This window comes from Myotis daubentonii, chromosome 4 (genome assembly GCF_963259705.1).
Source record: "Myotis daubentonii chromosome 4, mMyoDau2.1, whole genome shotgun sequence".
Taxonomy (NCBI): domain Eukaryota; kingdom Metazoa; phylum Chordata; class Mammalia; order Chiroptera; family Vespertilionidae; genus Myotis; species Myotis daubentonii.
Genome location: NC_081843.1, coordinates 82,929,233 through 82,943,018, shown reverse-complemented (window position 1 = coordinate 82,943,018; position 13,786 = coordinate 82,929,233). Strand labels below are relative to the sequence as shown.

The 13,786-nt window shown below is 36.9% G+C and overlaps 1 protein-coding gene across 1 annotated transcript in view; it reads left to right on the top strand.

The window, feature by feature from the left end:
• CWC27 (CWC27 spliceosome associated cyclophilin) overlaps nucleotides 1-13,786 on the top strand; it is a 180,913-nt gene that overhangs the window by 25,316 nt on the left and 141,811 nt on the right. The window contains exons 8-10 of the mRNA XM_059694531.1: nucleotides 6,664-6,743; nucleotides 7,743-7,776; nucleotides 10,958-11,115. Coding sequence (XP_059550514.1) covers nucleotides 6,664-6,743; nucleotides 7,743-7,776; nucleotides 10,958-11,115 — 272 coding nt within the window. The remainder of the gene's footprint in view (nucleotides 1-6,663; nucleotides 6,744-7,742; nucleotides 7,777-10,957; nucleotides 11,116-13,786) is intronic.

Sequence of the window (13,786 nt, the reverse complement as noted above, 5' to 3'; positions counted from 1 at the left end):
ATATTTATATATATATATTCATTTTTTCAATTCTCATCACAGCCCTTTAAGATAGGTATTATTATTATCCCCATTTTACCCATGATTATATTAAGGTATAGGTAGGTTATAATTTGCTCAAAGTCACAGAAGCAGTAAGTTATGGAGAGCTGGGATTTGAACCTACATTTATCTCGCAATAAAATCCATGTCTTTGGATTATATATCGCCTCTTGGCCTTTTACCTCACAATACTTCCCTTTTGCCTTCAAGTGTGATGTTCCTCAGTCTCACTTTCCCCATAGTACTCATTGCTGAAACCCTTACAGTGCCCAGCCATTGTTCAGAGCAGTGATTCTAATAAGTATACTTCAAGAAAATCATCTGAAGTGTTTTCACTCCCCAAGATTCTGATACATTTTCCTTTTTAGAAAGTTAGCGAACACTGAGATCTAAGGATTAGGTTCAAAGTCTTTACTGTAGTAATTAAAACTCTATAACCTAACACTGCCTTACTTGCTTAACTTAGTCACCTATGTCTTACCAACGCTAACAATAGTATTGACTTAAAAACACATTATTGTCACCCTTGTCTTTACTTCTTTATCCATGTACTTTGCTCCCCTAACCATTGAGCATAGTTTTGATAGGCTAATATCAAGCATACAGTAAGTGTGCTACTTACACCCCTTGTATTAAAACTGAATTACAATGGGCACATATTAGAAATATTTTGGTCATAATTTTTTTTTCACTGACTTCAGTGTTCTTGAGTGATCTGTTTGCTACTATGATTCAATTATCACCTGTAAACTAATATTCTGAACAAGGAGACAAGGCTGAATATTTCTTCTGGACTCTTCCTCATTCTGAGTGCCTTGAGGGAGAATCTCTACTTCAGGTGTCAAAATTAAATTCCTCTTTACATGAAAACTTCCTTTCCCCATTCCTTATCAATGTCACTGATATGTCTGTCACCCCAATAAAGTCATCTTCATTAGATGTCAGTGCACTGGTCTTGCACTATTCATGATTCAAATGTGTGTCTCATTAACATGAAAGATTTACTATGCCATGATCCTATGGGTATATTTGTAAATGGACAAAACCACAAATGTTAGATCTGGGAATTGCCAGGATTCCCTTTCATTGATGTTTTCTAAAGATGTTAAGTTTCCTTGCATACTCATGCCTTCCCCAGAGTCTTCCTAACCATTTTCCCTTTTGTTTGAAGCATGCTCTCTCCTTTATGTGGCTAATTGTTGTTTTTTCTCTAAGATTTAGCTCCACTATCAACACCTGACTACCTCTACCTTCCTCCCCTACCCAACTTCTACCCAGGCTGAGCTTAATTTCTTTCAGTGGTAATCTGCCTCTGGCCTTCAGAAGCAGTTATTATACTGCATTGTATTGATTTAATAAATATTTGACTGTGCCAAGTACTTACTTTATATAATCTTTATAACAACCATATCTCATATAAATTTTGTGAATGAAGAAACCAATACTCAGAGAGGATATGTAGCTTTTCCAAGACTGTGTAATTAGATGATGTGGAATCAGAAATTTGAAGTTAGGTTTCTGTAGCTATTTAAATCTCTATTATGATTTTGAATGCTGCAGAAGCTGCCTAGTTCAAACATAAGCCATTTAAAAGGCTGGCCAGAAATTTCACTGGTAGCACAGCATCCTGGGGTGGAAGGCAGCCTAATGCAATTTGCCTATGCCGTTCCCTATCTCCCATAGGGTCCTGGATTCTAGGTTGAGCAGCCTTGGAGATCAAGAGTAGGATAAAGGAGTTTTTCCTGTCAATCTTGAATTAAATATTTAATTTAGTTGAGTTAAATATCTGGTTGAAAGTGTTTTGTTCACAATTACTGTGAGATTGTCTTCACTAGGAAATTAGTTGAAAGTTTTTCTATTTGTAACAGCAGCATGTGTTAAATGTTTAAAGCTTATCTTCCTTCTGCTGCACAACATTTAAAAAAAAAGATATGTTTAACTTATACTGAATATAGTAAATTTGATATTCCAAAAGCACTTTGAGCTTGCTACAAGGTTGTTATGTGGAGGAATACCATCACAGATAATGTTAGCTGGTTCTTTATGTTTGTTCTTAAACCTGAAAAATACTTTAAACATTTGAAAGACTAGGTAAATGCTTTCCTCTTTGCCAAGAAAATTGCAACCTACAGTCCATTAGCAAATGAATAGTATAACCCTAGTATTGTGTCATCATGTTTCTCTCATCTGATTCTTAAATAGGATGGGCTATGTGGTAAAATTATCACATTTTTGTTTTTGACTTTTAAATCTATATATCTCAGCTGGCTTACTCTTCTTTTTCTGCCTACTGGATATCTCCCTGTTTGAATATCCTGCTAGTTACCCAGGTCCTAGCCAAGGCTTAATTCATTATATTTTCTTCTCAAACTTCTCCGTGTCCTGTGACTTTTCTTTCTATTCCCTGGCATCAGTATCCTCTAAATATTTTAGATTCAGTTTTGACTTTTTTCTTAATTTTACTCTGCACAACCAGTTAGTTTTATTGTCCTACCAGTTTTTCATCCATACTGTATCTCAAATCTATTTTTTTCTTTTAATTTATATTGCTGCTACCTTTATTTAGGCCTTCATTATCTCTAGCCTCAGCTGCTGTGTAGTCTACAGACTGGTCTCCCATCTCCCTTCTCTTCTTCCCCTCCACTCAATACTCTCAGAATAGTCTTTCTGAAGCCTCATTGCTCTCTGCTGACTGTAGATATAAGGCCAAATTCTTTGGCCTGTTACTTTAAGCCTCTGCGTTCATGACTCCTCTTTGCCAACTCTGTCTTTTAGCCTCATACTTCTTAAATTTCCCTGCTGGTAAAAATCACTGATAGTACTTTTTAAAAAAGTAGATTCCTAGGCCCCACCTCAGACCTACTGAATCAGAATCAACAAGGAAGGAGGGGCCTGGGATGCTGTACTTTTGTTGAATTCCCTGTAATTCTTATCAGGGAAATATAGGAAACACTACATCAGCAGATCTGAACTGTTTGCTATCCTATATAATAAAAGCATAATATGCTAATTAAACTGGACATCCTCCCGGATGACCTTCCAGATGAAGTTAGGGCTGCGAGGGCTGAGGCAGAGGCGGTCGCAGCAGCGGGGGCCAAGCCTCTGGCATGATTTTCGTGCATCGGGCCTCTAGTTTTACATAAATGCCTTGTGTTTTCCCTTTTGTGTTTGTGTCTTTGTTTGTGTTCTTCTCCCTGCCTGAAGTGTCCTATCCCACTTCTGATATCAAAGTTATGTTTATTTTCACAACCTAAAATGCAGTCTTTTCTAAATGTCTTTTCCACTTTTTCATAATCTTTTCTTTTTCTGGTCTAACCTTTGCCTTGTGATCCTCACATTTTGTTTTTAAAAACATTTTTTGCTTTATTGTATAAGAACCCTGACTTTGTTGTCATTGTGTACTACTAAAACATTATCCCCTTTTCTTTCTGCCTTATTGTGTGGAGTTCCAGGTTCCAGGCTGTGAGTTCCTTTGTGGTAAACTTTGAGTCATTTTTAAGTGAGAGTGTGTTGGAGTAGAAATAGCATGGATTTGAGGTCATACAAACTTACGTTGGCACTTCACTTTCTACTGGTACTTAGTGATCTTGGATAACAGTCTCTCTGAGCCTCAATTTTTCTCTTTGTAACATGGAAATAATATGTACTATTTAAGTAGTGAAATTAGGCTATGTATATCCTTACATTAATATATTATACAATCTTGGAAATGTTTTTGAAAGTTAAATGTCTTAAAGTAAACAGTATGCTCTATCTTATAATTTGTATTTTATTCTCAGAGAGCTAAAGAATATCAAACAATCTCTAATATGACCGTAACTGTTATACAGAAGCTGCCACCCTCATGCTTAAGCAATCTACTTCAGCTTTCCGGGGTAGGAAGCCATATGCGCAGTATGACTAGCCTAGTGCCCTTCCACAGCCCTCCCAGAGGGTCCTAAGCACTACCTTGAGCAGCCTGGAGAGCACAAGTAGACACCTGTACAGCATGACTCATCCGCAGCCTGTTCTCCACATAGAAGTGTGTCTTGGCACGCTGTGCAGAGTCTTTGGCCTACAGAATTTAGCTGTTTTGTCTGTTTATATAATGGAGCCATTGTTAAATTCATCTTGAGAAAATAGAACAACAACAAAAATCATTGAAATTTACTGGCATAGAGGAAAGAAAATTTCTCTACAGGGCACAAGATTAATTCAAAAGAGATTCAGAATGGAAGTGTATTTTGTTTATTTTGTTTTTGAACTATTCTTTAGACTATGAGCACCATTCAAATACATTTTACATTATGGGTAAAATGAACCTGTGGTTAAAAAAAAGGGCAGGGGGGCGGGGAGGGGAGAGGCTAGCTTGAATGTTAGAAAAGTCTGACCTATAGAATATATAATATATATATATATATTTTCTTTTTTAATTTAGCCTTACTGTTTTAAAAGATATATAATAACCAGAAACAGAGTCTTTTACAATGACTAAGAACAATATGCAGTTTTAGTAGTTGCATGAAGTTAAATATTTCTAGAGGACTTGAAAATAATTGTTTCATTATTCATTTGCTTATCGAGTTTCTTTTTTCAGTGACTCCACAGTGTTAAGCTTTATTCCAGAACCGTCTAACATCACAAGTTAATAATTGGCGAAGTCTGAATTGAGGCTTTACTTTATGTGAAAGGAGAAATAAGATAGAGTCCCCTCTGGTTTATGGATTATCAGTGTGGGATTACAGACACGCTTCACCCCACTCATTTATTTGTGACAAGGCGCCTCTCCCACGTGGGTTCACTTTCCTTCATTATTTATTTCAGTATCTTTCTACTACCTGATAAAAATCTCTTTTAGAATAATAGAATTTTATAGCTCAAAGGGATCTAGTCCAACTTCCTTTCTTTATAGATGGGGAAACTAAGACTCTGGTTAAGTGACTTTCCAGACTGACTCATTTCCTTTTTGATAGGATTGCATGATAGGGGGGTGCCATAATGACACATCTTGAGTTCAGGAAAGCACATTGTCAGAGTCTCTCATATTCTTGTGGACAGCATGAGGAAATGTGATCCGGGAGATAGTACAGTCAGATGGATTTATAGCTGATTGAATACTTCTGCCCAAAGAGTGCTTTGTTGTCAATCTGTGCCTGATTATTTGAACTAGTCAGTTGAAATATAATAGGAGCACATGTAAATTCTATACTTGAGTTTAATGAAATCAGCTGAATAGGTATAAGACTTAATAGCCTGTAAGCCCTGGTTGAATTATTAAGAGAGTAAGGTCTCTGGAATAAGGAATTTAACATTCTTTGCATTTTTGCTCACAGTTGCAGCATTTTGTTCAGTTCTGAACACATTTAAGAAGGATGTTGACAAACTAGCTGCATCCAGAGGCTAACAGGGTCGTGAGAAGGATGGGGATGATACCAGAAACCATCTCACATGGGGAATGCTTGAGGAACGCGATAGACTTTGGAGAAGTAAAAACTAAGTGAAAATGTAATCCTAGGCTTCACGTATTTGAAAGGTTTTTGTCTGGCAGATGCCTCCCTTTATATTGCTTTCTTAAATAATAGCTTTATTCAATTGTCTGTATTGGTTTAAAGTTTATTCCTGAATCTTTGTGTATAATTTAAATTCAGATGTCATAAAATATTTTCAAATGAAAGCTTATAATCAGACAAGTCATTTTTATGAGGCAAAATAAATGGTAGATTTCATTATAAAAGAATCTCAATAACTAGATTTTGAAATAGTGATGAAATTGTACCACATTTACAATAGTGATGCATATAATATTTCTTTTACTTCAAGATGTTCACATTTTTACTCCAAATGCAGTTATAAAAAGGCTTTTTTTTTTCTCACCCAGAAAAAGTTATATTGATAGAGAAATATCTTTCAGAAGGGAGGGGAGGAACTGAGGAGTAGGAATAGAGTACTGTAGCACAGTGCCTGGCACAAAGTATATATTTAATAGTAGGAGTAGTTGCTATTTTACAGTTCTATTTATATCTTCCTATGACTTGTTTCTCTACTAAAATATAAGTTTATTGAGCACATGAACTTTGAACGTAAAGCATTTATTAAGCATTTGGTCATTGATGAATGTTGTCATACTTGAGAGGCTCTTCCCTTTTGTGTTTTCTGCTTGCTGAATAGCATCTCGTAGGTGCACTCATCTGGTTGCTTGGGCACGTTTAAAAAGTGGTCCTGTGCAATGTAAAGAATATACTTGGAGGATAATAGTGTACATTTATTTCAAATTACTCATGATTTATCTTCTGCGTTTTAATATCTGGGTCAAATTAATTAGTTTAGCTGTATGTAAATCTTATGATGGTTCAGTGTTTGGAAATAGTAATCAATAAACTTATTTTCAAGGATATGTCACTTTTTGAAAGAAAAGATGTTTCTAAAATAATATTTTCAGCCAATTCAGTAAGGTTCTCATTTATAAAGCTTGAGTTTATACTGACATTTTCAGGAACACATTTCTTTTGCTGACCACATTTATCGGTACTAAATTTTATGTAAATTTGTTCACTTGTCCTTTTGGAAGACTGTTCCCTCCTCCCCCCGCCCCCCCCCCCCCACACACACACACTCATGATTTTCTCATGCATTCCTTTCTAGAGCATGAAGGGGAAAAGCAAAAGTAGTCACGACTTGCTTAAGGATGATCCACACCTCAGTTCTGTTCCAGTTGTTGAGAGGTTGGTATGGTACTAGTGTGATTCTAAGTTCTCATTTTCTGGCTTAGATAATTTATAGCTTCCTTTGTGAGTAAGCAGTTGTTTCTCATATGTCAATTTTTTTTTCAACCCAGCCAAAAATCTAAAGCATTTTGACAATGGCAGTAGTAGAGCTTCTCGCTTATGGAGAACAGCACTATAGTCACTTTCACTCCTCTTGCTATCTACTTCAGTTGAACTTATTAAATTTAAGATTATTAAACTTTTAAATCTTGGGATTGTTTGAAGACTAGGGAAACTGTTTGCTTTAACACTTTTATGTTTAATTCAAAGTTGCTTTGCTAACTTTTTCCTTGGGGCATTTTTGTCTCAGTTGGTATGTTGGGTAAAAAAAATCAGAATTCAAGGGTTTTGTGAAAGTCACCACATTTGGGACCAATCCATTGAGTATTATTTCTTATATATTAAAGGTGTTAACAGAAAATTATCTTACTATCTTTGTTGCTTCTCTTTGAGAAGGGAAGATATCTTGCAGTTACATATAATTGCATGTGAAATATTGGGTCAGTGTCTTAAAGGGGGACTAAACTACTACTATACCAAGTTTAGCTCAGTTTCAAAAATTCTGTTTCAAAACAGTATTTTCTTAATATCATTGTATTTGAAGGATTTGATTTCATGAACCAGAATATGTCAAGCCAATGAGATAAATTGTTTTCTGCAGCCCTTTGTTCATAAAAATAGCATTGTTGATTTTTGTTTTGCAATTTTTCTTTTAATTCTATTGATTTTGTGTATGTGTTGATGGAGCATACCTCTTATTCTATTTATTGGCTCATTTTTAGTATGTTTCTAGTTACTCTAGAATGCCATTCTGAAATTCTATGTTGAAATAAGTTTTTGAAGTATTAATCCAACAAAATATTCTAAATTTTTGGGTTAATATTCTAAAATTGAGTAATTTTATTACTTCCATTTTGAAGCTAAAATTTACTTGTTTTCCTTAATTTTTTTTTGTAGTGAAAAGGGTGATGCAGCAGGAGATTTAGATGATGTGAGTATCTATATATATGAAGAATTAATATGCAAATTAGGTCGGTATGCCGTAAAGGTCACGACCAGCTCAGGAGGAGGGGCTGGATGCGGCCCGAGCCTGAGATAACAACACGCAGGCACAGCCCGGAGCCTGAGAGAACAACACACAGGAGCGCCACTCCGAACCTCCGCAGTATGGCTGGGGGCAGGCCCCCAGCAGACACACACAGGGGTGCTTGCTCTGAGCTTCCACGGCGCAGCTGGGGGAAGGCCCCCAGCGGACACACATGGGTTCATGCTCCAAGCCACCATGGCCAGACTGCGCCCATAGGGAGAGGGCCTAAGCCATCAGTAGGACATCCCCTGAGGGCTCCCAGACTGTGAGAGGGGACAGGCTGGGCTGAGGGGACCCCCCCCCCCATCCAGTGCACGAATTTCGTGCACTGGGCCTCTAGTTTTATTATAAATATAGTTTGAACAATTTACAGAAAATTCAAAATTTTTATAAAAAATTAAATTGTTTTTCTTAAAAGGTTATATACAGGGTGTCCAAAACAAATGTATACACACTTTAACAACTGATAGCTCAATTGATGTTTCTTACTTTTCAGATTTAAACCATTAGAATTAATAATTATTCAAAATGTGTATATATTTTTGGGGACACTCTGTATATTACTTTTATAATTATGCATATCAAATTTTGAAAAAATATGAAAGATTTTAAAAATATATTTTTGCTATTATAATATTTTCTTCCAAGTGTATGTCTACATGTGTGTGGAATCTTATATATTAATTTCTAGACTGTTTTTTCTCCCTATGATATAACATAACTTGAATAATCAAAATTCAGGTGTTATTTTATTTTATTATGTTAAAAGTTGAAATGTTGATGCATGGCTATCCTATATGATGTATGGGAAATACTTGGATCAGTCATTTATAGCAGTATCCCTTCTTTATACACACATTTCAGAAGATTCTCTTTCATGACTGTAGTGATCTTTTTAGTTATACTGGCTTAAAGCTGATAAAAGAGAAGGCAGTTTCCTTTATATATAAGAGATCAAGTTTTTCAAGTCATCTATTTGTCACTTTATGTAAAACCCATTGATCTGTGCATCGTATAATTCAGTAGGAAGTACATAGCTTTCTATGCATGAATACTATTGCCATAGTCAAAAGAGAGGGTTCTTTCTGATTATGGAGGGTAGAGAAAGAATGAATATCTAACCTGTTCAAGAAAATCTTCCTGGAAGAGATGATTGTGTTGTGTCTTATAGAAGAATTAGGAGTTAACTAGATCAAAAAAGGTGGTGAAGGGTTCCCCTAGCTCAGAGAATAGCATATGCTAAAGCACAGTGACAAAGAGAAATTATCCTATCTAACAAAGAGGGGATATGCTAATTGACCCTCACATCATCGCAAAATATGGCAGCGCCCTCAGCCAATAAGGAAGGAATATGCTAATTGACTGTCCTGCCCTCAAATATGGCAGTGCCCACAGCCAATAAGGAGGAAATATGCTAATTGACTGCCGTGCCCTCAAAGATGGCAACAGCCACAGCCACAAGATGATGGTGCCCAATCCCCTCAGCCCCACTCTGCATGCCTGCCTCCAGAGTCCCCCAGTCCCCTCAGCCCCCCAGCCGCCTAGGGCCGGCCTGAGGTGCAGACAATCCTCGGATGGCAGCTGCCCAGCCACCCAGGGCTGTCCCAAGGCTCAGGTAACCAGGGCCAGCCGAGGCTTGTGCTGTCGGCAGTGGCAGCAGCAGAGGTGTGATGGGGCGTCTCCTTCCCCTGATCACCAGGTCGCCTCCTGCCCCTGAGGGCTCCCAGACTGTGAGAGGGGGCAGTCTGGGCTGAGGGACCCCCCCACCTCCAGTGCATGAATTTTCATGTACCGGGCCTCTAGTATCTTATATAGGAAGCACAAGCTGAGGTTAAAGTTTGAGAAGGAACTGGCCTTATGTAAGGAGCAGTGAGGATGAGTGTTGAAGGTAGAAGAAACTACACATACAAAAGGCTCTGAAGCAGGAGAGAGTTTGGTATGGAAGACCTAGGTCAATGGTTATCAACTTCTAGGGCTAAAGAATGTCTTAAACATCTTATTGAAAACATTCACAATTTCTGTTTCTCAAGATTTGGTTTGGAAAGACTGGGATAAGGGCTAGGATTTTATATTTTTTAACAAACAATCCAGGTTATATAGTCTGAGGACCAGACTTTGAGGACCATTGCTCTAAGAGTCTACAACCTCAAGTTAAGAATCTTGCCTCACTGTGACTCAGCTGATCAAAAAAACAATAGAAAAAGATCCCCTTGAAATAGCATCTTTCTTATCCTTTCTTTCCTCCCTCCCTTCCTCCTTCTTTTTCTCTCTACTCCTCTCTCTGTTGATGCTGGGAACTATTCTGGCAGTTGAAGATATAGCAGTAGGCAAAATGGTCCAGAATATTAGCTCTCATAGAATGCTTCCTCTAATTATGGGAGCAAGACAATAAACACATAATTAAGTAAAATGTAGGTCAGATGAGTGATAAATGCTTTGGGGAGAAAACAGGGAGGGAGAATAGAGTACTAGAGGTGGGTAGGTGGTTCTGCCATTTTAATAGGGTGATCAAAATAAGTGTCACTGAGAGGGTAACATAGCAGAGATCTGAGATGAAAGAGCAAGCAATGCAGATAAATGGAATAAGGATGTTTCAGGCTGGAGAGAAATAACAACTCCAAAATTGGCTAGTGTGGCTGAGATGGAGCTGTATGACATCATGTCAGGGAGGTACAGATTTGAGTAGGGTCTTGAGTGAGTTGGAGATCCACTGAAGGGTTGTGAGAAGAGGAGTAATTGCTGTGACAGATTATAGGAAGAAATCTCAGCTGATCCATCTCTACCTCTTCTACTTGATCCCTGGTTGAGGTCAGCATGCTGGTGATACAGAAGGAGCACAGTTTACTGCACAGAGGGGCTGGGTGTGAATTGAGCAAACAGCCCTGACTGGGTTATCTCACACTTACATAGTTCACCCTGAGCAGAACTCAGGGGTATTCTCACCTGTAGCAGATTCTTCATTCAGCCTTTGCTAATTCAAAACCCAACAAAAAGAAAAACAAACCTAGTTTAAGATGCAATGAAGAGTCTGGAAGTGAAAGGGGAGATGGAATGCCCAGCACATACTCCATTTCAATTTCTACAGGATGAAGAATTTGAGGGTGCAGAGAATGATGAAAACATTGATGGTGATGAGAAGAGCCTGATGAGAGAAAGAATTGCAAAAAAGTTAAAAAAGGACCCAAATGCAAGTGTTAAATCAGCTGGAGAGGGAGAAGGGGAGAAGAAATCAGTTAGCCGCAGGTAAGTTGCTTATTGTGCTCCTAGGTATCAGAGTATTTGTCTTTTTATACTTCATTTTAAATTAAGATTGAGTCCTCTGTTCAACTTACTGTTTAAAATACTATTTCATAATGCTTGATATATGTACTAGTTGTGCTAAATTGGCCCATTTGGAAACGTAAAAGAAAATAGGCCAGTTTTAAAGTAATTACAGCAATGAATCAAATTCCACTTCATTTTTCTCTGATCTCATCTTTAAAATCGTCTATATAATTTGTTATATATGAGCAAGCAATATTTTAGCTAGATAGGGAAGGTTGTGTTCGTTTAATATCAATGAGAGCAGCAGAATAATTGTGTAGAATGAAAAGAGATGTCTTCAGATTCTGGTGAGTAAAATTTGTCAAAACTGGTTAAGGAAAATGTGTGGGCATGAAGCATTTTTAAGTACCTTTTCAAGTCTGATTTATACCATATACCCCTCCTAATGTGACAATTTTTTTATAGTATTATAAAAAAATTTCAGCAAATGCCTGATAAAGAGTTGTTGAACTTTGTGACTCACATTTTATTCTCCTGAAATTCAACTTAATTGAAAAATTCTCCTTTGTGATTCTATTATTACAACTTTATGGTATATGTTTTAAATAATATTGCTTTAAAAAGTCATACTATTTTTTTTTTTTTTTGGATTGCTTACATTTGGGGATAACATAGGTGTAACTACATATAAACAACATTTTTTGTGGTTGTTTCTCACCTTCTTATAAAAAAAAAAACTTAAAAAAGTATTCCCTTGTTATCATTGCTTAGCTCCCTTAATTTTTTTCTTCATGTAACTAGAAAAGTAATTTTCAAAAATTTTCACTGATGTTACAACCTTTTGCATTCAAAAATGGTACTTAGCAATTACTTTAAATATCTTTTCTTTTTCCAGCAACATTCACCTGACAAGTAATCACTGTTGAGTAATTTAATATAGTAGATTAACATTGGGCCAGTAATAACTGAAGATTTTGGTGATTATGCTTATTCATAAATGGAGTTGATGAGCCTCTCATCACCTTTCTTTTAGTCAAATCATGAATATAGTGAAGAATCCTTTATTTCTCTCTCTCTCATTCAAAACAGATTTTCTGCTTTTTAAGAACTATGAGTTAGGTTTGTAATGTGACAAAAATATATTTTTAATTTTAATAAATAAAACATATTTGCTGTTTAAATGTTTCCTTAAGTTTTCAACTTTATCTTGTGGGCCTTAATACAATTTCAAATACTTATGTACCCTCTAATTAATAGAACTTATAATTTAGCAAAGTTGAAGTTTCTGTAAGAACTAAAGAAAGCTTATTTAACAAAATTGGCCTTAATAAACACCAAACATCTATTTGTAAGTGTTCTCTTTCCCAAATTTGCAATATTCACATCTTCTTCTCTCCCTCCTTCATCCTGTTTCTCTCCTACCTACAAAGGAAAATAAAAGAAAAAAAGATCAGGAGAAAGTACTAATTTCTTAGGGAAAAACATAGTTTTTCACTCTTTTTTTATACATTTCCATGAGTATCTAATTGCCATTTATTTTAAGAACAAAAAATTTCCAAAATCATTACTGCTTTTGGTCAGTTATACTAGCTTCACTATACAGTCGGGCCTTGACTTACGAGTGTCCCGACTAACGAGTTTTTCGAGATACGAGCCGTCTCTCGGCCCATTTTTTGCTTTGAGTTGCGAGCTAAAATTCGGGTTACGAGCCAGCTTCAGATACCCCACCGCTAGTTGGCACAGCGAACGTCACAGTGAACGCCACAACATCAGCCCAGCATCATGTGTCTCACTCGTTCACTTTTTGATTTGACATACGAGTAATTTGAGTTACGAGGTTGGTCACGGAACTAATTAAACTCGTAAGTCAAGGCCCCACTGTAGTTTAAGTCTCAAGTGAGTTTTATGTTAAAAAAACAGAAAACCTCTAAGAGTCTTAAAAAATTGTAAGGTAGTGAAAAAGATATTTATATTTAAAGGAAAATGACCGTTCAGTCTAAGTTGAATTATAATGGAAATAGCTGCCAGCCAGCTAGGACATTAGTGTAAAATTATTATCTACTAGAGGCCTGGTGCATGGATTCATGCACTGGGGGGAGTGTGTGGCCTGCGGGGATCAGCCTCTGTGGGAGCGCTGCTCATCCTGGTCAGCCGAGTGGCGCTCCCACTGTGGGAGCCCACTGACCACCAGGGGGCAGCTTCTGTGTTTAGCGTCTGCCCCTGGTGGTCAGTGCGCATCATAGCAACTGGTTGACCAGTTGTTCTGGTTGTTCCGCTGTTTGGTTCCTGGGTTTTTATATATAGTTAGATTTAAAACCCAGTGATTTTGCTATATACAAACTTTTCATCTGGATGTGCCTGAAGTATTCTATTATCCTTTGGTCAGTTTCTTTTTCAAGCAGGAGGGATCAGGGACTAGACTAGTCTACCAGCCCTTTCAGCAAAGAGCCACTTGGTATTGCTCTTATTGGTAAAGAAACATCTGGAATCTGTTAAAGCTGCTTATCACTTTGTATATTAAACCTACAGCAGGTTTGCTGAGTACTTAATATTTAAGCTGGGGAATGGTACTTAACAATATAATTTTCAACAAATTTATATAGAGTACAATCTTTTCTTAATAATCTATTCTCAGCAATGTCTCCAGTTG